This window comes from Hemitrygon akajei, chromosome 16, assembly GCF_048418815.1.
Source record: "Hemitrygon akajei chromosome 16, sHemAka1.3, whole genome shotgun sequence".
NCBI lineage: Eukaryota > Metazoa > Chordata > Chondrichthyes > Myliobatiformes > Dasyatidae > Hemitrygon > Hemitrygon akajei.
The window spans coordinates 94,075,054-94,102,728 of record NC_133139.1 but is presented as its reverse complement, the minus strand read 5'-3'; the positions used below and the strand labels follow the sequence as shown (position 1 = coordinate 94,102,728).

The following is a 27,675-nucleotide window of genomic DNA, read 5'->3' as shown; positions in this document are numbered from 1 at the left end:
TACTGTGATCATTCTTTCCAAGAGGAGGCAAGATCACTAATTTTATCTGTCTCATTACACAGGACCAGATCTAAGATAGAATGTTCCCTTGTAGGTTCAGTAACTGGTAAGGCCTTACCTGGAGTATTGTGAGCAATTTTGGGTCCATGTCTAAAAAAGACATTGGGGTGGTTCATGAAAATTATTTTGGGATTGAAAGGCTTAACATACAAGGAATGTTTGATATCTCTGGGCCTCTACTTACTGGAATTCTGAAGAATGAGGGGTGACCTCATTGATATTGAATGTAGAAATGCCTCAATAGAGTGGAAGTGGAGAGGTGGAGGAGTTTAAAACCAGAGGACACTGCCTTAGGATAGAGTGCTGTCCTTTTGGAACAGAAATGAGAAGGGACTTCTTAAGCCAGAGAGCAGTGAATATGGAATTTGTTGCCATAGGCAGGTGTCACTGGGTATATTTAAGGCAGGGTTTGATAGATTATTATTAAGGTCATGAAGGGATATGGGGAAAAGGCAGGAGATTGCGACTGAGAGGAAAAATGGATAAGCCATGACAAAATAGCAGAGCACACTTGATGGGCCAAATGGTTTAATTCTGCTTGTGTATCTTATGGTCTAAGACCTTTGACCCATCTAGTCTATGCAAAACCATTAATGTTTAGTCCCAGTGAGCTGCACCCAGACCACAGCCCTCCATACCCCTCCCATCCATCTGCCTATCGACCTCGGTGTTGACAGCACATTCCACACACTCACCACCCTCTGAGTGAAGGAGTCCCGCCTCTTGTTTCCCTTAAACATTTCACCTTCCACCCTAAATGCACAGCATTTACCTCAGTGGAAAAAGCCTACTTGCATTTACCCTGTCTATACCCCTCATAATTTTGTATACCTCTATCAAATCTACCCTCAAACTTCTATGTTCCAGGGAATAAAGTTCTAACCTATTCAACCCTTTCCCTCTGAACCAGGGAAAGCTCCAGCAACATCTTTGTAAGCTTTTTCTGCACTGTTTCAATCTTATTTACATCTTTCTGTAGGTAGGTGACTAAAACTCCACATAATACTCCAAATTAGGCCTCACCAACATCTTATACAATTTCATCCTAACAAAAGGACTAGATAGGGTGGATGTGGAGAGGGTTTTTCCTATAGTGGGGGCATTCAGAACTAGAGGGTACAGCCTCAAGATTGAGGGGTGACTTTTTAGAACAGTGGTAAGGAGGAATTCTTTTACCCAGAGAGAGGTGAATCTGTAAACTGTTCTGCCACAGACTGCGGTGGAAGCCAAGTCCATGGATATATTTAAAGCAGAAGTTGATAGTTTACTGATTGATCAGGGCATCAAAGGATATGGCAATAAGGCAGGTGTATGGGGTTGAGTGGGATCCGGGATTAACCATGATGGAATGGCAAAGCAGACTCGATCGGTTGAATAGCCTAATCCTGCTCCACTGCCTTATGGTCTTGCGGTATTCAATATATTGATTTATGAAGGGAATTGTGCCAAAAGCTTTCTTCACCTCTCTATTTACTTGTAACACCACTATCAAGTAATTATGAATCTGTATTCCCAGATCCCTCTGTTTTACTGCACTCCTCAGTGCCCTCCCACTCACTGTGTAAGACCTACCCTCTCAAAGTGCAACAAGTCACACTTACCTGCATTAACAAACATGAGAAAATCTGCAGGTGCTGAAATTTCAAAGCAAAACACACAAAATGCTGGAGAAACTCAGTAGGCCAGGCAGCATCAATGGAAAAGTGTAAACAGTTGATATTTTGAGCCAAGACCCTTCATCAGAACTCCTAATGCTTGTAGCGGGTTCCTCCAACATTTTGTGTGCCTTGTCTGCATTAAATTCTATCTGCCATTTTCAGTCCAGCTGGTCCAGATCCTGCTCCAAGTTTTGATAAATTCATACATGAGCCAAATTATTAAATCGAATTTACTACCTCATCTTCAATGCCAAGTGACCAAAACTTCTTGATCAACCTCCCATGTGGGTCCTTGTCAAGTGCCTTGCTAAAGTCCATGCATACAATATCCACTGCCTTACCTTCATCAACTTTCCTAGTAATTTCCTTGAAAACGCTATAAAAAGATTTACTATACACAAAGCCACGTTGACTATCCCTAATCAGTTCCTGTCTATCCAAATACTTATATATCCAGTCCCGTAGAATACCTTCCAATAACTTTCCCACAAGTGATGCCAGACTCACTGGCCTATAGTTTCATGACTTATTCTTAAATCCTTACATAAACAGCATAACAACATTCACTATCCTCCAATTGCCTATCAGCTCACCTGTGGGTAAGGATGTTTTAAATATCATTGCTAGGGTCCCTGCAAATTCTGCACTAGTCTCGCAATGGGTCCATGGGAACTCCTAGACAGGCATGGAGATTTATCTACCCTAATTTGCCTCAAGACAGCAAATATTTCCTCTCTGTAACCTGTATAGGGTCCATGGCCTCTCTGCTGCATTGCCTTACATTTATAGACTCTGTCTGTCTCCCGAGTAAATACAAATGTAAAAAGTCCATTTATAACTTCCCCCATCTTTTTCATCTCCATGCATAGATTACCTGTCTGATCTTCCAGAGGACCAATTTTGTCCTTTGCTATCTTTTTGCTCTTAATCTATCAATAGAAGCCATAAGGATTCTCTTTCACCTTGTCTGCTAGAGCAACCTCATATCTTTTAGCCCTCTTGATTTCCTTCTTAAGTGTCCTCTTACATTTTTGTACTCCTTAAATACTTCATTTCTTCCTACTTGCCTTCATCTGCTATGCACCTCTTTTTTTTCTTAACCAGGACCTCAGTATCTCTTGAAAACCAAGGTTCCCTGAAACTGTTACCTTTGCCTTTTACTGTGACAGAACATACAAGCTCTGTACTCTCAAAATTTCACTTTTGAAGTCATCCACTTATCAAGTACATCTTTACTAATCCACATTCTCAGATAATTTCTGATACTGTCAAAATTGGCATTTCTCCAATTTAGAATTTCATCCCAGGGACCAAACCTATCTATTTCCATAATTAACTTGTAGCTAATGGCAGTATGATCATTAGATGCAAAGTGTCCCTTGATACAAACTTCTGTCACCTGCCCTGTCTCAGTCCCTAAAAGACCATAAGACATAGGAGCAGAATTAGGTCATCTGGCCCATCGAGTCTGCTCTGTCATTCAATCATTTTTTCTCCTCCTCAACCCCAGTTCCTGGCCTTCTCCCTGTAACCTTTGATGCCATGTCCAATCAAGAACCTATCAATCTTTGCCTTAAATACACCTACTGACCTGGCTTCCACTGCTGCATGTGGCAACAAATTCCACAAATTCACCACCCTTTAGCCATGTCCTCTTGTCCTTCACTCTTCCAGCATGGGAAACATCCTTTTCACATCTCCTCTGTCCAGGCCTTTCAACATTTGAAAGGTTTCAATAAAATCTACCGTCATCCTTCTGAATTCCAATGAGCATAGACCCAGTGCCATCAAATGTTCCTGGTATGATAACCCTTTCACCCTTTCATTCCTGGAATCATCCTTGTGAACCTTCTCTGGGTCCTCTCCAATTAAAGGAGATCTAGTATCACACTCTGTCTAGTTGGGACTCTTATGTGCTGATTAAGGAAACTTTCCTGAACACAGTTGACAAACTCTTTCCCATTCTGCCATTTTACAGTATGGGAGTCCCAGAAAAAATGTGGAAATTTAAAATCACCTATTATCACTACCTTATGTTTCTTTCAACAGCCTGCAATTTCTCTACAAATTTGCTCCTCTAAATCCCATGGACTGCTGGATGGTCTATAATATAATCCCATTAATGTGGCCTTGGCTTTCTTATTCATCAGACCTACCTATAAAGCCACACTAGATAAGCTCTCATGTCTGCCCTGACAGAGCACTGCCATGACATTTTCCCTGACCGCCCCCACCCCCTTTACTCCATCCTGCTCTATCACATCTAAAACAACAGAACCTTGGAATTTTGAGCTGCCAGTCCTGCCCCACCTGCAACCATGTCTCTCTAATGGCTACAATATCGTAATTCCACATGCTGATCCATCTGCCTAAGCTCATCTGCCTTACCTACAATACTCCTTGCATTGAAATATATGCAGCTCCAAACATTAGTTTCATTATGCTTGACCCTTTGATTCCTGACTTTGTATTTAGCCTTGACAACATCTTTTCCCACAACCACTCCACTACCTACTTTCAGATCAAAACCCTAGAGGTCCTATTCTTTAACTTAGCACCTAACTTTCTGAAATCACAGTGTAAGACCTCATCACCCATCCTAACCATGTCATTGGTACTCATGTGAACCTCTGACTGCTTGCCCTCCCACTTAAGAATGCTGTGTACTCAATCTGAGATGTCACTGGCCCTGGCACCCAGGAGGTAACAAACCATCCAGGAATCTTGTTTTCATTCACAGAGCCTCCTTTGGGTTCCTCTTCTGAACATATTCCCAAACACTGCTGCATGCCTCTTCTCCCCACCACTTCTAAGCACAGAGCCAGATTCACTAGCTGTTAGACCATAAAAATAGATGGCATAGGAGCAGAATTAGGCCATTCACCCCATCGAGTCTGCTCCACATTCCATCATGACTGATCCTGGCTACCACACAACCCCATAAACCTGCATTCTTGCCATATCCTTTGAGCCCAGATAAATGAGTAAACTATCAGCTTCCGCTTTAAATATACCCACGGACTTGGAGTCCATCTTAACCATCCTTGACAAAATAGTGGCAAAATGTGCTTTTAAAACTCTGCAGAACTTCTGTTGAAAGTACACCTGCTGCATGGTTGGGCTCCAAGGATTCTGGGTTTGCTCTGAATTCCAGTATTTAGACCCAGTGTTGAAGAAACTCCTTCAGCAATTTCCAAATCAGAATGGTTTATGAATTAGAGAGGAGTTTAACGGTTTTTCCAAGCCTTTGGTGTCTTTGTACTCCTTGGGTTCTGGGTTTAGGAGATGCTATTGGAGAACTGTATTTTAGATGGTCTACCAATGCTGGAGGAAACAAATATTTAGAACTGTTAATAAGGTGCCAATAAAACAGGCTGTTTAGTTCTAGATGTTGTCAACATTCCTGAGGGTTGTTGGAACTCCATTTATCCAAAAAAATTGAGTTTTTCTATCATCCTCCTGATGTGCCTTGGAAATTAATGAAAACTTTTCAGGAGGCAGGCACTTGGTACTTGCGACAGGATGCCCACATTTTGACCTAACTTATAACCAGGGTATTTATTCATACTGGAGCAAAGCCTGAATAATCTCTTTGCAGAACACCTCTGTTCCATCCATGGGGACAATGCTGAACATGCACTCACTCACTATTTTTTTCCTCCCTTGATAAACTCTCTCTCTCTCTCTGAGAAACTTTAGGTCTCGCCCTATTTCTTTTGTTTGTGAATGACCATAAGACCATAAGATGTAGGAGCAGAATTAAGCCATTTGGCACATTGGGTCTGCTCCCCTTTTTCATCATGGCTGATTCAGTTTTCCTCTCAGCCCCAATCTTCTGCCTTCTCCCTATATCCCTTCAAACACTGACCAATCAAGAATCTATCAAACTCTGTCTTAAATATGCATAAAGACTTGGCCTCTTCAGCTGCCTGTGGCAAAGAATTCCACAGATTCACCACTCCCTGGCTATAGAAATTCCTCATCTCTGTTTTAAAAGGACACCCCTCTATTCTGAGGATTTGTTCTCCGGTCTGAGACTCTCCCACCATAGGAAACATCCTCTCCGCACTCACTCCATCAAAATCTTTCATCATTTGATAGCTTTTAATGGGGGCACCTCTTATCCTTCTGAATTCTGGTGAGTACAAGCCCTGATCAATAAAACACTTTTCATATGACAAGTTATTCAATCCTGGAATCATTTTTGTGAACCTCCTGTGAACCCTCTCCAGTTTCAGCACATCTCTTCAGGACATGAAGGGGGTGGGGGGGGGGGGGTGTTGGTAAGGCAGGACATTGAGGCTGAGGGCAAAAATGGATCAGCCATCATGAAGTGGCAGAGCAGACGACACACCAAATGGCCTCATTCTGCTCCTATACTTCATGGTCTTATCCTTTCTAAGATAAGGGGCCCAAAACTGCTCACAATTCTCCAAGTGAGACCTCAGCAGTGCTTCATAAAGCCTTAACATTACAACTTTGCTTTTATATTAAAGTCCTCTTGAAATGAATGCTAACATTGCATTTTCCTTCCTCACCACAGACTTACGAGCTTACTTCTCTGTCTCAATTTTGTTATTTTTATCTTGTCTCCAACTGCCATTCTTTTAGGAAATTTAATACATTGGCAATTTAGCTTGTGCCCAATCAGACACTTCCACTGCTCTGCCCATCCTTGCCCTAGGCAATTTCAAAAATGTCACAGTTTTTCATTAGATATAAAAGGTAGGTTAGACTCCCTACCTTTTTTTGGAGACAGTTATTGTTTGCCACTTTGGTGATGTCATTTTACTTGTCACTTATTAGCCTATGCCTGAACTTATCAAGTTAAACTGGACCTCTATAGCAGTACTCAGTCCTTCATTTATTTGAGGTATCACACAGCAGATTCAGTTGTTAAAAAACATCCCAATATATTTTTCAAGTATGTTATACCTTCCTTTTAATGATATATTTCAGTTATACCATATAAGTACTCATCCTAAAACAGGCAATGAACAGCAGGACCAGCCTTGACTGAATGAAAGGATGATAAGATTGGATGTAAGAACAGGTTCAGGATGATACACCTCACAATACACAACTAATATCAAAGTTAAGCACATTTTTCTCCTTTAAGTGTTAATTATTACTTTTAAACTCACTTCTGTTGCATTACATTTTAATTGGATTACCATCATTTGAAAAAAGCTGCCATGTAAACAATCTCTACAAATATGATTTATGTCAATAAACCACTTGTTAAATTGGAAATACATACATTTCTGTGTCTTGACCATCCCCAAAGTTGTTGAACGACGTCTGCGTGTATTTGGCTGTTGACATTTCAGCTCTGCAATTAAATGTTTGAAACATTTACATTATGTGAATGTTAATTTGCATCCCTGTCTATCCATTATTATTAAATAAAATTCAATTTTACCAACATAAGTGCACACACTGAATATACTCATTTCCACATATGGAAATATAACACTTTGAAAGGTAAGACAATTCAGCAAAAAGTAAACAACATACTATCATTGCTAATGTGTCTTCAGTCAAAACTCAAGATATTTGAGAATGTGGAACCAACTTAAAATTCACAAACTGTGGACTGAAACAGTCAGATGCAAGATGGAACTGTGCGAGTACAATTGAAAATTTATATTACAAGTGATGCAGTGGCAAGAGGGAGACACCAGTTCTATTGTACAGTTTATATTCCAAAGCATTTTATAACCAATGAGATAATTCTGAAGCAGATAATTCAGCATTTTGCATACAGGAGTGAAATAAATCAATTGGTTGAATGGTGCCTTGACAACTTTGCACTCAACACAAGCAAAAACAAGGAACTGATTATAAGACTTTAGGAAGGAGACTAACACCAGTCCTTATTTTAGGGTCCATGGTGCAAAAAAATCAGCAGGTTCAAATTTCTGGGTGTCTACATCTTGGGGGATTTATCCTGGCCCCAGCACAGAGGTGCAACCATGAAGATGGCATGCCAGAGTTTCCACATCTAATTGAAGACTCTGAAAAGCTTCTACAGAATGTACAGTGGAAATATTATGATTGGTTGCCTCATGTATCCTGGTATGGAAACTCAAGTGCACAAAGGTCACAAGAGTCTTCAGAGAGTGGTGCACTCAGCAATTTCCATCATGGGTACAATGAGGGTATGTATAGGATATCTCAGGAAGGCAACATCTATCTATGAGGGCCTCCACCATCCAGGTCATTCCCTCTTTTCATTGCTGACATCAGGTAGGAGGTCCAAGAGCCAAAAAGAACCACACAATCAAGTTTCAACAATAGCATCAGGTTCCAGAACTGACCTGAAAATCTTTAGCTCTACCTCAGACTATATTTCCCTCAAACTTTCACTAATGTTATTATGTGCATTTTATTTATTTTGTTGTGTAAGTAATGTATAATTTATATTAATCTAAGTTTGTGCTAAATTTATGCTAATTTTGATTTCTATAATTTATGTTTGTCATATTTGTAATGTACTATGTTGTTGCTGAAAAAAGCAAATTTACATGGTGTTTATACTCAGGATATTTATGCCTAAGTCAATATACTTGAACTTCAACACAGCAAGTCACCATAACCTGCGATTGTTAATCAGCAGAAACTATTTAATTTTTGAATGATACTCATTATCCAGGAAAAGAAGAATTCACAAGTTCTGCTTCAAAATAATGCAATGGGATCTTATATCTAGATGAAGGAGATGTTTACAGTTTAATATTTCTTTCAAAATATGATGCCTTCCACGTCACTCCATTGGACCGTAACTTAGAGTTTTAGAAAAAAAACATAGAAAACCTACAGCACAATACAGGCCCTTCAGCCCATAAAGTTGTGCCAAATATGTCCCTGCCTTGGAAATTAATCAGCTTACCTATAGCTCTCTATTTTTCTAAGCTCCATATACCTATCAAAAAGTCTCTTAAAAGACCCTATCGTATCCGCCTCCACCACCATTGCTGGCAGCCCATTCCACACACTCACCACTCTCTGAGTAAAAAACTTAACCCTGACATCTCCTCTGTACCTACTCCCCAGCACCTTAAACCTGTCTCCTCTTGTGGCAACCATTTCAGCCCTGGGAAAAAGTCTCTAACTATCCACATGATCAATGCCTCTCATCATCTTATACATCTCTATGAGGTCACCTCTCATCTTCCATTGTTCCAAGGAGAAAAGGCCGAGTTCACTCCACCTATTCTCATAAGGCATGCTCCCCAATCCAGGCAACATCCATGTAAATCTCCTCTTCACCCTTTCTATGACTTCTACATCCTTCCTGTAGTGAGGTGACCAGAACCAAGCTCAGTAATGATCAAGTTTCTGTAATGAATTCTGGCTTGACTATGTGAAAGGTAAGAATATTAGGCCATTAAAACACAAGTTAGATGCAGCACAATATAAGTTAATATTGAATTTTTCAGAAAGGATAATGGGAGAACCGTTCAACCATCTTAACTGGAAAGGTAGGCTAAATGAATCAGGGAGCTGAAGGTAAAAAAACCTGTAGGAGTCAGTGATCACAATATGATTGAGTTCAACTTGAAATTTGATAGGGATAAAGTCTGACATAGCAGTATTTCAGTGGAGTAAAGGAAATTACAGTATAAGAGAGGAGTTAGCCAAAGCAAATTGGAAGGAAATGCTGGCAGGGATGACAGCAGAGCAGCAAAGGCACGAGTTTCCAGGAAAAATGAGGAAAAAGCAATAAAGATGTATTCGAAAAACAAAAAAATACTCAAATGGCAAAATAGTACAACCATGACTGACAAGGGAAGCAAAAGCTAATGTAAGAGCAAAAGAAAAAGCAAAGCAATAATTAGTGGGAAGACAGAGAATTGGGAAGCTTTTACAAATCTACAGAGAGCAACTAAAATAATTATTAGAAGGCAGAAGATGAATTATGAAAGCAAACTAGCAAACAATATCAAACTGGATAGTAAAAGCTTTTTCAAGTATGCAAAACCTAAAAGAGAAATGAAAATTGATAATGGACCACTAGAAAATGAGGCCAGAGAAATAATAACAGGGGCCAAAAAGATAGCAGCTGAATTAAATGAGTATGTTGCATCAGTCTTCACTGTGGAAGACACGAGTAGTGTGCCAAATATTGAACGGTGTGAGAGGAGAACGGCCATAGTGGGGTGTGTCAGGAATGGACAGGAGGAGGAGTATAGGAAACTGATACAGGTCAATTATGGTGCAACTCAAACTACCTGCGTCTCAATATCACCAAGACCAAGGAGATGGTGGTGGACTTTAGGAGATCTAGGCCTCATATGGAGCCAGTGATCATTAATGGAGAATGTGTGGAGCAGGTTAAGACCTACAAGTATCTGGGAGTACAGTTAGACGAGAAGCTAGACTGGACTGCCAACACAGATGCCTTGTGCAGGAAGGCACAGAGGCGACTGTACTTCCTAAGAAGGTTGGCGTCATTCAATGTCTGTAGTGAGATGCTGAAGATGTTCTATAGGTCAGTTGTGGAGAGCGCCCTCTTCTTTGTGGTGGCGTGTTGGGGAGGAAGCATTAAGAAGAGGGACGCCTCACGTCTTAATAAGCTGGTAAGGAAGGCGGGCTCTGTCGTGGGCAAAGTACTGGAGAGTTTAACATCGGTAGCTGAGCGAAGGGCGCTGAGTAGGCTACGGTCAATTATGGAAAACTCTGAACATCCTCTACATAGCACCATCCAGAGACAGAGAAGCAGTTTCAGCGACAGGTTACTATCGATGCAATGCTCCTCAGACAGGATGAAGAGGTCAATACTCCCAATGCCATTAGGCTTTACAATTCTACCGCCAGGACTTAAGAACTTTTTAAAAGCTATTATTAATGCTTTTTGAGATAGTGATTTAGATGCATATCATATTCTTTACTGAGTTAAGTATTGTATGTAATTAGTTTTGCTACAACAAGTGTATGGGACATTGGAAAAAAGTTGAATTTCCCCATGGGGATGAATAAAGTATCTATCTATCTATCTATCTATCTATCTAAGAGAAGTGAGTGCAGTTACTATTACCAGGGAAAAGGTACTCAAAAAGCTGAAAGACCTAAAGGTGCATATCACCCAAGCCAGATGAACTGCAATCTAGGGTTCTGAAAGAGGTAATGGTGGAGATTGTGGAGGCATTGGTAATGATCTTTCAAAAATCGTTGGACACCAGCATGGTGCCAGAGGACTGGAAAATTGAAAATGTCACTCCACACTTTAAGAAAGGAGGAAGGCAGCAGAAAGCAAATTATAGACCAGTTAGCCTGATCACAGTTGTTGGGAAGATGTTGGAGTCAATTGTTAAGGATGAGGTGATGGAGTACTTGGTGACACAGGACAAGTTAAGACAAAGTGCATGATTTCCTTAAGGGAATATCTTGCCTGATGAACCTGTTAGAATTCTTTGAGGAGATTACAAGTAGGATAGATAAAGAAAATGCAGTGGATGTTGTATATGTGGATTTCCAGAAGACCTTTAACAAGGTGCTGCACATGAGGCTGCTTACAGGTTAAGAGCCCACAGTTTTACAGGAGCGTTACTAACATGGTTAGAGCATTGGCTGACTGGTAGGAGGCAGAGAGTGGGAATAAAACAATTCTTCTCTGGTTGGCTGCCAGTGACCAGTGGTGTTCCGCAGGGGTCAGTGCAAGGACCTTTTTTTATGCTGTATATCAATGATTTAGTTGATGGAATAGATGGCTTTGTTGTTGAGTTTTCAGATGATACGAAGATTGGTGGAGGGGCAGCTAATGTTGAGAAAAGAGGTAGGCTGCAGAATGACAGACAGATTAGGAGAATGGTCAACAGAGTGGCAAATGAAATACAACATTGGAAAATATATGCAGGATATTTATACCTATGAAATAAATGAACAAACTATTTTCTAAATGGGGAGAAAATCCAAAAATCTGAGGTGAAAAGGACTTGGGGAGTCCTTGTGCAGAACATCCTAAAGGTTAACTTGTAGGTTGAGTTGGGGTTGAGGAAGGCAAAGCCAATGTTAACATCCATTTCAAGAGGTCTAGAATACAAGAGCAGGGATGTGATGCTGAGACATTATAAGGCACTGATGAGGTCTCACCTTGAGTATTGTGAACAGTTTTGGGCTCCTCACCTAAGAAAAGATTTTTGCTAGCAGTGGAGAGGTTTCAGAGGATGTTCTTAAGGATGACTCCAGGAATAAAAGGGTTATCATATAAGGAACATTTGATAGCTCTTGGTCTGTACTTGCTGGAATTTGGAAGGATGAGGGGGGATGTTGAAAGACCCAGACCAAGTCGATGTAGAAAAGATTTTACCCATGGTGGAGGATCTAGGACAAGAGGGCACAACCTCAGGATCGAGGGACATCTAGTTAAAGCCAAGATGTGCAGAAATTTCTTTTGCCAGTAAGTGATGAATTTGTGGAATTTGTTACCATGATTGGGTGTGGAGGTCAGATCGTTGTGTGTATTTAAGGTAGAGATTGATAGGTTCTTGATTGGATACGGTATCAAAGGTTATGGGGAGAAGGCCAAGGAGCGGGTCTGAGGAGGGAAAAAAGGATCAGCCATGATTGAATGGTGGAGCAGACTCGATGGGCCATATGGCCTAATTCTGTTCCCATGTCTTATGGTCTTATGCTCTAAATTGGTCATGATCAAATAATCAAATTTGATCAAATGATCAAATAAATATTTTTTTAAAAAGGAGCTTAAATGACTAAATCAAAATCTAGGGTTGAAGGTCAATCCACACTTGGGTTCTTGATGCACTATTGAGGATTAATAAAGATAATTATAGAACTAGATTCTTTTTTCCCCAGTACCTTTAAATGTATCAGAATGTATTTAAATTAGCTCTTTATACAATTGATTCATGTCCTAATTTACCTCTGGGTGCTAAATTTATAGTAACCACCATTTATAAATCATTCCAAACACCCCTTTACTAGCTTCATAAAATTAATAATGATTGAGGAAGAAAGAAAGCCAGTTACTATATCAGGCCCGCTTTGAGGCAACTATTTATATGTCCCTGTAATGGTGAGAGAATTAACTACAGGTTTAAAGTTATTAATAATTTATTGAACTTTGGGGAGGGGGTTAATAATCAGACTGAAGTAGAAGAGCATAGTTGCCTGGAGACATGATGGAACATTGGTAAACTGGATTATTATTGTAACATGTACCAGAGTATAGTGAAAAACTTTGTTTCAAATGCCATCTATATACAGCATTTTTTCACATCAGTACCTGGTGTTAGAACAAGGTAAAAACCATGACAGAATGCAGAATAAAGTGTCAGTTACAGGGAAAGCACAGCATAAGCAGGTAATAATTTGAAGACTATACTTAAAAGAATGTTACTACTTATTTTTAGGTCATTGAATTTAGATTTAAAAGAATATAATGACTATAATAATATGTGGATCTGTAGAGAGCAGTTTGCAACAAGTTGCCACCCTAATTGAACTGGTAAGTTTATGTCTTAACTGAACCAAGTATGGATTACGTACTGATCTAATTACTTCATTTCACTGCAAGGAATGCTTTGGAAAGGGATATATGAAACAAATGCTCAGAGTGAGTGAATAATACATTGCATTAATGGTTAGATTGGCCAAAATAAACAAAGGGCTCAATTAACAATTGTGAATCTCTCAAAAGCAAATTAGATAAACAAGGCAACACGAGTGAGTCTGCAGATGCTGGAAATAAATAAAACCACAAAATGCTGGCAGAACTCAGCAGGCCAGACAGCATCTATGGGAGGAGGTAGTGACAACATTTCGGGCTGAAACCCTTCATCAGGAGTGATGAAACCCTTCACTCCTGATGAAGGGTTTCGGCCCGAAACGTTGTCACTACCTCCACCCATAGATGCTGTCTGGCCTGCTGAGTTCTGCCAGCATTTTGTGTTTTTAGATAAACAAACTACACTTTCAATGTCTGGAAGGAATTCACAAACCTATGACATTTATAAATAGATACTCAAGGGATAATTATATAACTTATGTAAATTTAATATGATCATATACACAAGAGATTCTGCACATTCTAGAAACATAGAATAACACACATGCACACACTTTTGAAAAACTCAGCAGGTTAGTTATAATTTATGGAAAGGAATAAAGAGTTATTTTTTCGGCCAGGACACTTCATCAGGACTCTTCATCTGGAACAGGACTTATTATGATCAATTAAGGTATCAAAGAGATTTTCAGGTGCAGCTAGGTAGCTGAAAAGTGAGGACAGAGCTGAAATGGCGCATTTTGGCAGGACAAGTGAAGAGCAAATGGTTTAATTGGTGAGAGATTGCAGACATCTCAGTATACTTACCCCGTTATCCAAATCTTGAATGGACCGCTCACACACTAAGTCCACCTCATCATAGCCCATGCTCTTTGTCTGTTTACCTGCATTGCACTATCTCTGTATCTGTAGCACTATATTCTGCACTATGGTTTCCCTTTTTACTGTCTCAATATACTAGTGTATGGAATGATATGATTCAATTGCATACAAACAAAAGTTTTTCACTATTTCTCAGTACAGATGACAATAACAAATCAATTTCAATTCCATTTCCAATTTCAAATACAAAGGACTTTGAGTGTCCTAGACATGGTTTTCAAATGCTTACGTTCAGAGTGCAGCAAGTAATTATAAATACTATGCAGCAGCAATTTATTGCAAGTAGTCAATAGGAGTATTGTTTCACTTATATAGGGTATTGTTGATACTACATTTGGAACACTGTGTACACTATTAGTCTTATTTAAGGATGGATGTGAATATGTTAGAACTAATTCAAGAAGATTTAAATTTAATACTTGGAAAAGGTCTTTTGAGAAGAGTCTGCTGTTCTGAAGAATAGGAGGGACTTCATTAAGTGATAAAAAAATCCCAAAAGATCATGAATGTATGTGGAACAGATGTTCTTCTTCTGGGTAAAAGGTAGAACAAGATCACATCTCTTAATACAAAGGACTGCCCATGTTCGACAGATATCTTTCTCCCTCTCAGACAGTCATATATCTTGAAATTGCTTCTTCAAAGAATAGTGAAAATAAAGTTCTTGAAAAAATATATCTTTAAGGAAGATAGATTCTTTGTAATGTTACCCAAATAAAGTTGTAGTGAAAGTCAGGTAAGCTATTATATAACTGAATTGTGGAACATGGAGAACAGTTGATAACCTAATTCTACTTCCAGTTCATATGTCTGTATGCTGCTACCCATTTACTGTATACTGATTCACAGTGAAGATGTGATCAACTTTTTGATATAAAATCAGTTGTTTATCTGACATTTTGCTCACAACAAATAAAGCAGGTTGACAACATAGTTATAGAAGTTATGAATGGGGTAGATAAAGCTTCACTGGTAGACAAACAGGGCATGATGTTTCATATGCTTTTGAAAAATGTTTTTACTTTTATTTGATTTTAAAACTGTTTGGTGAGCATTTCTTTAATGACAATAATAGTATCAATAATCTGCATTTATAAGGTCCAAAACAGCAATAATATTGAAGACAGACACAGAAAGCACAAGGTGAAATGAAGACACATGAGTAAATACTTGGCCAAGGTAGGTTTGAAGAATCATCTTAAGGGGGGGGGGGGGGAATTGTAGAATGCAACATCATGACAGCAGAGAGTGCAGCCAGCAATGGGGAAGCAGTTCAAAGCAGGGCTTCTCTCGAGACCAAAACTGAAACAACATGTTTTAGTGGAAAGTAAAGGTGGGAAAGCAATGACATAAAGAAAGGATGAGGCACAGAAGAATAAGAAAACAAGGATGAGGCACAGAAGAATAAGAAAACAAGAATGAGAATTTTCAAATTAGCAGCACATCATATTCTGTTTGGGCAGCCTCCAATCTGATGGCATAAACATCAATTTCTCTAACCCCACAATTACTCTCCCATCCTCCTTCTCTCTTTTTCCATTTTCCATTCTGGTTCCTCCTGCATATTCTCCACTTCATCTGTACCTCCTTTCATTTCTTCCATGGTTCACTGTCCTTTCCAATCAGATTCCTTCTTCTTCAGCCCTTTAGTTCTTCTATCTATCACCTCCCAGCTTCTTACTTCACATTGCTCCCCCATGCACTAACCTTCCTGCTCATCTGTTTCCATCTACCGACTATCAGCTTGTACTCCTTCTGGACAATCTCTCACCTCTACCTTCTTCCCTTTTCTGCAATCTTCTGATGTAGGATCTCAGGCTGAAACATCGACTTTTTATTCCCCTCCATAGATGTTGCCTGGCTCTCTGAGTTCCTCCAGCATTTTGTCTGTGATTTCCAACATTTGCTGATTCTCCTGAATTAATATGTGTTATTTAATCAAGAGCTAGTTTAGGTTAGCATAAGGCTTAGTTTGAAGGACATGACCAACAGAGCACTGTAGCAGCACAAGTTGAAGGGAAGGAAAACAAGGGAGACGAATCAGGAGTCCATTCAAATAAGGAAGTCTTAATGTAACAAAGGCAGGACTAAAAGTTTCAGCAGCTGGTGGGCTGAGGCAGTGTCAGAATCGAACGATATTACAACACCAACAAAAGGCGATATTGGTGGCCATCCATATGGACGTATGATCTAAGATAATATGACATCATGGTTGCAGACACTCATTATCAGGCAGTTGTCTGGGAAATAGATGGATTCAATTGATGGAAAACAACATATGAAAGTGATCAATGACAATGGCAAAACAACTGAATTGATAGATTCAATCTCCTGCTCATGTAGTGCTGAAGATTGGGCAAATACTTTTGACAATTTATAGATATATAAAGAGTGTGGCAAGGGAAAACTGCTATTATCAATATCTATGGGGACTAAGAATATTTTCACTTACATTACTAAGGGGCAGTTGGTGAATCAGAAATGGGACCTAAAGGTGGATAATTGGGAGTCATCATGGGTAGCAATTACAGGCTATTATACCTTTACCTGCATGATCTCTAAAGAAGTGCCTATCATAAATATAAAATCAGCATTAACACAACATTCACTTAATAAAACATTAATTCAAAACTGAGTGCTTCCAGAAACCAGCACCTGTTCTTGTTTCAGTCTTGACGTTAGTGCTCGCTACGAAGACTAATCCTGCATCTGAGAAAACACCGAGGAAATTTTTACCACTTCCAGGAGAGCAACCAATATCATTCTTCTCCACCACATTCCAGACCTGTAATAAAACAAACACACGCAAAAGCACACGAAAGAAGTGGGAAATGCAATGAAGTAAACAAAATTCGGTTAGTAGATATGCATGGATCTATTTCTTTTAAAGTAAAGACCCCCCACCCCCTTAGCATCTACTTAATGATCTGTTGTCTGCACATGCAGTGCTGTTTACGTATCTCTCTCCCTCACCCTCTCCCTATATACCTCAAGAGGGTTGAACTGTACCACGAACAACGTGGAGGAGGAAAAGAAAGCCCCTGCACTTCTTAGCTTAATAGGTACAAGGACGTACAGTGTCTTACGCAAACTAGTAACCCCTGAAAAGCCAACAAGCAAAATGTTTGACAAAATTGTTAAAATTTTACAAAGTCACTTGAGCCCTAAACCACTGGCAATAGGTGAGAGATTTAGATTTTACAAAAGGAACCAGCCAAAAGATGAAAGCTTTTCTGAATACATTGCATAACTGCACAAACCTTTCCAGTACTGTGACTTTAGAGATGGACTTTCTGTTGCATTAAGGGATAGGTTTTTATGTGGCATGCATAGTCAAAGCACTCAAATGAGGCCACTGGTCAAAAGAGACCTAATCGTAGAACAGGCACTGACTATTGCAATATCATTAGAGAACTACAGAAAAGAAGGTTAGAATGCGAAATGCGCAAAATGTCCCAGAATAGTGCAAAAAGTTGAAGCTGTTATCGATGTGGCACATCCTCCTATGATGTAAATGACTGTTGGTTTAAAGAAAAAGTCTGCAGGCAAGGTCACATAGAGAGAACGTGCAGTGCAGACAAAAAGCACAATTGAGTGAAAAGTCTCAAGCACAAAACTAAGCAACTGCATAATGTTACCAAATGTAAAACACAGTCAGTCAACATAGAGTCTGACAAAGGTGAACTGTCATGCCTAGAACTGCATTGTCAGTCAGTCCAGATCAGGAGCAGCATCTCCAACACCATCACACTGAGCACAGGGGCTCCCCAGGGTTGTGTGCTCAGTCCACTGCTGTTCACTCTGCTGACCCATGACTGTGCTGCAACATACAGCTCGAACCATATCATCAAGTTTGCCGATGACATGACCATGGTGGGTCTCATCAGCAAGAACGACGAGTCAGCTTACAGAGAGGAGGTGCAGCGGCTAACGGACTGGTGCAGAGCCAACAACCTGTCTCTTAATGTGAATAAAACAAAAGAGATGGTTGTTGACTTCAGGAGGGCACGGAGCAACCACTCCCCGCTGAACATCGACAGCTCCTCGGTAGAGATTGTTAAGAGCACCAAATTTCTTGGTGTTCACCTGACGGAGAATCTCACCTGGTCCCTCAACACCAGCTCCATAGCAAAGAAAGCCCAGCAGTGTCTCTACTTTTTGTGAAGTCTGAGGAAAGTCCATCTCCCACCCCCCATCCTCATCACATTCTACAGGGGTTGTATTGAGAGCATCCTGAGCAGCTGCATCACTGCCTGTTTCGGAAATTGCACCATCTCGGATCGCAAGACCCTGCAGCGGATAGTGAGATCAGCTGAGAAGATCATCGAGGTCTCTCCTCCAGCCATCACGGACGTTTACACTACACGCTGCATCCGCAAAGGAAACAGCATTATGAAGGACCCCATGCACCCCTCATACAATCTCTTCTCCCTCCTGCCATCTGGGAAAAGGCTCCGAAGCATTCGGGCTCTCACGACCAGACTATGTAACAGTTTCTTCCCCCAAGCTATCAGACTCCTCAATACCCGAAGCCTGGACTGACACCTTGCCCTACTGTCCTGTTTATTATTTATTGTAAATGCCTGTACTTTTTTGTGCACTTTATTCAGTCCTGTGTAGGTCTGTAGTCTAGTGTAGCTTTCTCTGTGTTGTTTTTTTTTATTACGTAGTTCAGTCTAGTTTTTTGTACTGTGTCATGTAACACCATGGTCCTGAAAAATATTGTCTCATTTTTACTATGCACTGTACCAGCAGTTATGGTCCAAATGACAATAAAAGTGACTTGACTTGACTTGACTTGAAGCAGATCACAAAATCATCTGCATCATGATAGATGTATCTGGTGTAAAACTGAAAATGGAGCTGGATACAGGGTCAGCTTTGTCTATAATTCTAGAGGCCGACTACAACAGACTGTTTTCTAAGATATCATTCGAGAAGGCCTCAGTGATGCTAAAGACCTACATGGGTGAAAAAGTATCTCTCAAAAGCAAACTGAAGGCAAATGTGATGTATGGAGGCCAAACACAGCAGTTAGAGCATTATGTATTGAAAGGTGGAGGGCCAGCACTTTTCAGATGAGAGTGGTTGAGGAAAATCCAACTAGACTGGCACTCAATCAAAGCTCACAGTGTGGCATCAACAGGTTAGTGCAATCCAAATGTTAGCACTAACCAGGGGCTGACACAGCTGCTTAATGCTAGTGAGAAGGTGTTTGAGAAGGGAATAGATAAACAGATCAAAAACTTGGCCAAAAGCTGTTAGAGATGCCAAAAAATTCAAAATGCAACCTCACAGGCACCGTTACATCCATGGGAGTGGATATCTTCACCATGGCAAAGAGTGCATATTGACTTTGCTGGGCCATTCATAGACTCTATGTTTCTGATTGCTGTGGATGCTCATTTAAAGTGATCAAAGATCATACCAATGAAGTCAACCATATCAGCAAAAACTGTCTCTGCTCTGACAACTATCTTTGCCAGAAATGGCTTACCTGAACAAATTGAGAGTGACAACATCAAAAGAATTTTGACTGTTTATGAAGAGACATGGTATCAGACATTTCAAGTCAGTTCCTCATCACCCAGCAGTGAATGGGTTAGTTGAAAGGTTTATCCAAACCTTTGAGAAGTCCATTAAAGCAATGGACAAGGAGGACATTCCTACACAGCACGAGGTGGACAACTTCTTTTTTGTGTAGTGGAACTCTGTTCATGTGATGACAAATCAAACACCTGCAATGTTGTTCATGAACAGGGATCTTGCACAGAACTCCTGAAACCAGATCTATGGAGAGAAGTGCAGAATAAACAGTTCAGCCAGTTGCCAAGTAAATCAACAAGGAGCTTTGATATTGACAGGACGTCCCAGTGTGTGATTACTGTGAAGACAAGTGGACACCCGGTAGGATAGCTACAAGAACTGGACCACTGATGTACACAGTGGATGTTGGAGATCAGACATGGAGACGTCATGTGGACCAGATACTGGATACTCAACTAAAGAACACACTTGAGTTGACCACATCCAACAAGATGAACGTGTTACAGTCTCCGGACTTGTATCTCAGTGATGATGTCACTGAAAGCAACCTGAGACTGGAAACTGAGAATGTTGTCTTAGGCAAGACACCAACCAAGCTTGATGCCACTCCACTGGTCCAGAGGTGTGATGAGAACGTTATTGTTGACAAGACATCTACCAAACCTGATGCCACTCCACTGGTTCAGAGGCACCATCCTGAAAGAAACAGAATACCACCCAAAAGACTGGATCTTCAGAACTGTGAAATTAGTTATGGACTGTTCTTGTGAAAGTATGTCTATTTGGAATATGGCTTTATGAAAGGGAAATTGAATGTTTTGTACATATATAGTTTTATGTTGCATTAATCTAAAAGGGGAGGAAGTGTAATGAATGAATCTATTTCCTTTAGAGCAATGACTCCCCCACCCCCTCTTAGCACTATGTATTGATTTACTGTCTGAGCGTGCACATTGTTCTCAGTCTCTCTCTCTCATTGCAATGTGAATACACCAGCTAAACCCATCTCCCGCATGCGTGCTTTTATTTAATTGATATGTAGTTATGCACAGTAACAAAAATTCCTCTCCAACCCATTCCAGATCTATATAAAACAAACACACACTAAGGCACTAAACAGGTGGAAAGTACAATGAAGTAAACTAAATTCAGTTAGTAGTGTGACAAGAGGCTGAGGTGAGGATGGTAAGGACCAAAGTTCTGAAGTATCCGATTCTAGAATCGAGACATGATTTCGAGACCTAGACGAGAACAGGGTTCCTGACTAAATAAACGTGTGGCTGAGAAGCTGCTGCAGGGATCAAGGCTTCAGGTTCTAGGATCATTCAGATCTATTCCGGGAGAGGTATGATTTTTACAAAAGGGAAGAGTGGTGGTGGAACCCAAAGGGGACCAATATTCTTGTGGGCAGGTTTGTTAAGGGTTTGATCTAATTTGGCAGGGGGATTGGAACTAGAGTGAAGGGACTCAGGATAGGACAGAAGGTAATAAAGCAAAGTTAGTGTGCAGTCAGACTGTCAGGAGGTGATAGGACAAAATTGCAGCCAGCAGGGTGAGTATAAGTACATTAGGAATGCAGAATCAAAAAGTGTAGCAAATACAATACTCGATGTGTTATATCTCAAAGTGTGGACAATAAGAAATAAAGTGGATGATCTTGTTGCACCTGTACAGATTGTTGGCTATGATGTTATAGCCTTTACTGTATCATGGCTGAAGGATGGTTGTAGTTGGGAGCTGATGGATGGCATCTGTTAGTCTCATGAGACCATGGATCTGCTTCAGTCTCTCCAGGGTGCAGGCCTGGGCAAGGTTGTATGGAAGACCGGCAGTTGTCCAAGCAGCAAGTCTCCCCTCTCCACACCACTGATGTTGTCCAAGGGAAGGGCAAGGGTCGATACAGCTTGGCACCAGTGACATCACAGGAGTTGTCAGAGTAAGGTTGAAAGCAAAGTTGGACTGCCTTCGGGACTCCAGCTCCGGATTTGTCCTCAGGGTTTACTCCCGAAGCCTTTCCCATAAGTGGGTATGGCCACAAGGCAGCAGAAGTTTGAAATCAGAGTTTTCCCTCTCTTAGATGGACTTCCTTCCCAGGCAGATGAGCTCCATCTACCCATTGGGAGCTGAATGTCCAAGGTTACACGTTGTATCGGAGGAATAGGAAGGTAGACAGAAGAGGTGGCGTGGCTCTGCTGGTAAAGAACAACATTGAATCCTAACCCTAACCATAAATCCTAATGGGATACCCTAGGTAATTTCTGAAGTAAGTACATGTTCTGCACAGCATTGTGGGATGAAGGGCCTGTATTGTGCTGTAGGTTTTCTATGTTTCTAAATCATGAGGAAGATGTGACATAGGATTGGAAGATGTTGAATCCTTGTGGGCTAAGTTAAGAAACTACAAGGATAAAAGGACCCTGATGGTAGTTATATACAGGCCTCCCAACAGAATCTGGGATATGGACTACAGATTACAATGGGAAAATAGAAAAGGTGTGTCAAAAGGGCAATATTATGATAGTCATGGGAAATTTCATCATGCAGGTAGATTGGGAAAATTAGGTAGGTACTAGATTTCAAGAGACCACAGCATCTGCAGTGTACTTTGTGTTTTCAAGAGAATGAATTTGTTGAATGCCTACAAGATGGCTTTTTAGAGCAGTTTGTTGTTGAGCCTGTCAGCTATACTGGATTGGATGTTAGGTAATGAACTAGAGGCGATTAGGGAACTTAAGATAAAGGAATCCTTGGGAGACAGTGATCACAATATGATTGAGTTCAGCTTGAAACTTGAGAAAGTAAAGTCTGACACAACAGTATTTCAGTAGAGTAAAGGAAATTGCTGTGGCATGAGAGAGGAGGCGGTCAAGGTAAGTTGGAAGGAGAAGCTGGCAGAATTGACAGCAGAGAAGAAATGCCTTGAGTTTCTGGGGAAAATGGGAAAAGTGTAGGATAGATGTATTCCAAAAACAAGGAAACACTGAAATGGCAAAATAATACAAACATGGCTGACAAGAGAAGTCAAAACTAATGTACCATAGAACCATAGAACATTACAGCACAGTACAGGCCCTTCAGCCCCCCATGTTGTGCCCACCCATATAATCCTTAAAAAACAAGTACTAAACCCACACTACCCCATAACCCTCCATTTTTCTTTCATCCATGTGCCTGTCCAAGAGGCTCTTAAATACCTCTAATGTTTTAGCCTCCACCACCATCCCTGGCAAGTCATTCCAGGCACTCACAACCCTCTGTGTAAAAAACTTACCCCTGATGTCTCCCCTAAACTTCCCTCCCTTAATTTTGTACATATGCCCTCTGGTGTTTGTTATTGGTGCCCTGGGAAACAGGTACTGACTATCCACCCTATCTATGCCTCTCATAATCTTGTAGACCTCTATCAAGTCCCCTCTCATTCTTCTACGCTCCAAAGAGAAAAGTCCCAGCTCTGCTAACCTTGCTTCATATGACTTGTTCTCCAAACCAGGCAACATCCTGGTAAATCTCCTCTGCACCCTCTCCATAGCTTCCACATCCTTCCTATAATGAGGTGACCAGAATTGAACACAATACTCTAAATGTGGTCTCACCAGAGATTTGTAGAGTTGCAACATAACCTCTCTACTCTTGAACTCAATCCCCCTGTTAATGAAGCCTAGCATCCCATAGGCCTTCTTAACTACCCTATCAACCTGTGCAGTGACCTTGAGGGATGTATGGATTTGAACCCCAAGGTCCCTTTGTTCATCCACACTCTTAAGGAACTGACCATTAATCCTGTACTCAGTCTTCTGGTTTGTACTGACCATTAATCCTGTACTCAGTCTTCTGTTTTGTAAAAGCAAAAGAGAGGGCATATAACAAAGCAAAAAATAGTGGGAAGATTGAGGATGAGGGAGTTATAAAAAATCTACAGAAAACAACTAAAAGAATCATTAGGAGTGAAAAGATGAAATATGAAAGCAAACTAGCAAAAATATCAATGTGAATAGAAAAAGCTTCTTCCAAGTATATAAAAATAAGAGAGAGAGGAGAGTGGATATAGGACTACTAGAAAATGAGGCCGGAGAAATAATAATGGAAAAGATTTCTAGTGGAATATTATGAGACACTTTTAAAGCATTTATTCGTGGACAAATTATTTCATATTCTGCTGGAGTCAGGAAACAAATTAACACTGAAATACTTAAATTGGTTGATAAAATTAAAGAAATTGATAAGACTTACTCTGTGACCTCTAGTAAAGAACTTTATAAAAAGAGAGTTGAACTTCAAATGGAGCACAGTTTGTTATTATCCTCCTCAATTGAAAATCAGTTAATTAAATCTAGGACTCAGTTTTATGTACATGGAGACAAATCTGGTAAATTATTGGCTAATCAATTGAAAACTGCTTTGGTTAAACAGCAAATCATTAAAATTCATAAACGAGATGGCACTTTGATGATTGATCATAAAGAGATAAATAAAGCCTTTCAAGATTTTTATAACTCTCTATATCAATCAGAACTTTCTGATGATTCTTCCATAATGGATGAATTTTTAAGAAAATTGAATATCCTGAAATTAACAGTCAAAGATTGTGTATTACCAGATGCACCTATTACGGAAACTGAAATAAAAGAGGCTAATTTTTCAATGAAGTCAGGTAAAGCCCCTGGTCTGGATGGTTATACTGTGGAATTTTAAAAATCCTTTTCTTCTATACTCTCTCCTTGGCTTTGTAAATTTTTTAAAGATGCATTAACTGTAGGTAAACTACCACAATCTTTTTATGAACACCTTCATTTCTCTAATTCTTAAAAAATACAAAGACCCTATTGAATTTGCATCCCATCAGCCTATATCTTTGCTGAATACTGATTCCAAGATTTTTATCAAAATTTTGGCCACTAGATTAGAAAATATATTACCTCAAATTATTTCTGAAGACCAGACCGTATTTATTAAAAATCGTTATTCATCCTTTAACATTAGAAAATTAATTAATATAGTTTATACTCCTTCATCTAAAATTCCAGAATATGTCATTTCCTTAGATGCTGAAAAAGCATTCGATAGAGTTGAATGGCCATATTTATTTAATACACTGCAGAATTTTAATTTTAGCCCAAAATATATATCATGGATTAAATTAATATATTATAAGCCTTTGGCTTTGGTTCTTACCAATAATCAAAGATCTCCCCTTTTTCAGCTGTTCCATGGTACGAGGCAAGGCTGTCCTTTAAGTCCTCTACTATTTGATATTGCTTTGGAACCCTTAGCCATTGCTATTCGTGACTCACCTAATATTTTTGGTATTACCCGCAGGGAGGGGACTTATAAGCTATCACTATATGCTGATGATTTGTTACTATACATCTCTGACCCTAAGAGATCTATTCCTGTTATTTTATCCTTGCTTGCTCAGTTTAGTAGCTTTTCCGGCTACAAAACTGAATTTTAATAAGAGTGAATTATTTCCATTAAATATGCAAGTTTCAATATATAAACACTTACCATTTAAAGTTGTCACAGATAACTTTACTTATTTGGGTATTAAAATCACCAAGAAACATAAGGATTTATTTAAAGTTAACTTTTTACCTTTGATTGACCACATCAAGCAACTTACTACTAGGTGGTCCCCATTATCTTTGTCATTGGTTGTTTGAATTAATGCTATCAAGATGATAGTTTTACCCAAATTTTTATATCTATTTCAAGCATTACAAATTTTTATTCCTAAATCTTTTTTTGACATTATTGACTCCAAAATATCCTCGTATGTGTGGCAGAATAAAAAACCTAGATTAAGTAAAAAATATTTACAGAAGCCTAAGAAGGAAGGTGGTTTGGCTTTGCCAAACCTAAGATTTTACTATTGGGCAGTTAACATTCGATACTTAATATTTTGGACACAAGAATCGGTCACATTACCAAGCCCACAATGGGTAAATTTGGAGTGCAAATCTGTACAAAACTTTTCATTGTTTTCTATTTTAGGATCTTCGCTTCCCTTTGTTTTATCTAAATTGAATAAACAAATAACTAATCCTACAGTTAAATATACATTATGAATATGGTTTCAATTTCATAAATTTCTTGGCTTGAATAAGTTTATATTATCAAGCCCTATTATATCCAATTTTTTTCAGCCCTCTTTTATGGACCAAGCCTTTGTGTTATGGAAAACAAAAGGTATAACATGTTTTTGTGATCTATTTTTATATAATAGTTTTATGTCCTTTGAACAGTTGTCCAATAAATATAATTTGCCTAAAACCCATTTTTTTAGATACTTAAAAATTAGAAATTTTTTTGAATAATATGTTACATTCCTTTCCAAATTTATGTCCAATGGATATTATGGAAAAATCCTAGCTCTGAATCCTTGTCAGAAGGGTTTAGTAGCCATCATTTATAATATGATTATGAAATACAACCAGGGGTATCAGATAAAATTAAGAAGGAATGGGAAAAAGAACTTCATTGTCTTTTACCCACAGAGCAGTAGGAGAAAATTTTACAGTTAGTTAACTCCTCTTCCATTTGTGCCAAACATGCCCTAATACAATTCAAGGTTGTCCATAGGGCTCATATGTCTAAGGACAAACTTGCTCGATTTTATTCTCATGTTAATCCAATCTGCGACAGATGTCATTCTGAAGTTGCCTCATTGACTCACATGTTTTGGTCTTGCCCCTGTCTGCAAAATTACTGGAAAGATATCTTTGGTATTATTTCAACAATTTTGAATATCAAATTGCAACCGCATCCTATTACTGCAATTTTCGGTTTACCAATGATGGATAATAGTCGTTTATCCCCCTCAGATTGGCAGATGATTGCATTTGTCACATTAATGGCAAGAAGATCTATCCTATTGAACTGGAAAGAAATTAATCCTCCAACTACATTTCAGTGGTTTTCTCAAACTATCTCTTTGAGTTTAGAAAAAATTAGAAGTGTCATTTTTGACCCTTCAGTTAAATTTGAAGAAACTTGGAGACCATTTATCCAACACTTTCATATGAGTTAAACTGACCTTTCCCAAACCCTATCCTTATCATCTTTAATTATTTGGATAGAGGTGCGGAGTTATTGACACTACTGTGTATACTTAATATAATGCAATAGCCCAAGTCGGTTAGGTTAGTTGTTTTTTTTTTTGTTTTTTTTTTCTTATTTTTCCATTTTTTGTAACCTACTATGAGTTTGGGAGGCTATTATATGTGGATTATCAATTGTTTGTATTTGTATATTAACCTATTAATTATGTACACACACAGGAGATTAGTGTGCAAACTTAAAGCACACGGTATTGGGGGTATGGTATTGATGTGGATAGAGAATTGGTTGGCAGACAGGAAGCAAAGAGTGGGAGTAAACGGGACCTTTTCAGAATGGCAGGCAGTGACTAGTAGGGTACTGCAAGGCTCAGTGCTGGGACCCCAGTTGTTTACAATATATATTAATGATTTAGACGAGGGAATTAAATGCAGCATCTCCAAGTTTGCGGATGACATGAAGCTGGGCGGCGGTGTTAGCTGTGAGGAGGATGCTAAGAGGATGCAGGGTGACTTGGATAGGTTAGGTGAGTGGGCAAATTCAGGGCAGATGCAATTTAATGTGGATAAATGTGAGGTTATCCACTTTGGTTGCAAGAAGAGGAAAACAGATTATTATCTGAAAGGTGGCCGATTAGGAAAAGGGGAGGTGCAATGAGACCTGGGTGTCATGGTACACCAGTCATTGAAGGTGTGCATGCAGGTACAGCAGGCGGTGAAAAAGGCAAATGGTATGCTGGCATACATAGCAAAAGGATTTGAGTACAGGAATAGGGAGGTTCTACTGCAGCTGTACAGGGCCTTGGTGAGACCGCACCTAGAGTATTGTGTGCAGTTTTCTCCCCTAATCTGAGGAAAGACATTCTTGCCATAGAGGGAGTACAAAGAAGGTTTACCAGATTGATTCCTGGGATGGCAGGACTTTCATATGAAGAAAGACTGG

General features: G+C 39.5%; 1 protein-coding gene across 1 annotated transcript in view; it reads right to left on the bottom strand.

Annotated features, from left to right (window-relative positions):
* LOC140740300 (complement C3-like) overlaps positions 1 to 27,675 on the bottom strand; it is a 250,059-nt gene that overhangs the window by 133,715 nt on the left and 88,669 nt on the right. Inside the window, exons 15-16 of the mRNA XM_073069454.1 lie at positions 16,786 to 16,915; positions 6,979 to 7,050 (exon numbers count right to left, since the gene is read on the bottom strand). Of these exons, the coding sequence (XP_072925555.1) occupies positions 6,979 to 7,050; positions 16,786 to 16,915 (202 nt within the window). The remainder of the gene's footprint in view (positions 1 to 6,978; positions 7,051 to 16,785; positions 16,916 to 27,675) is intronic.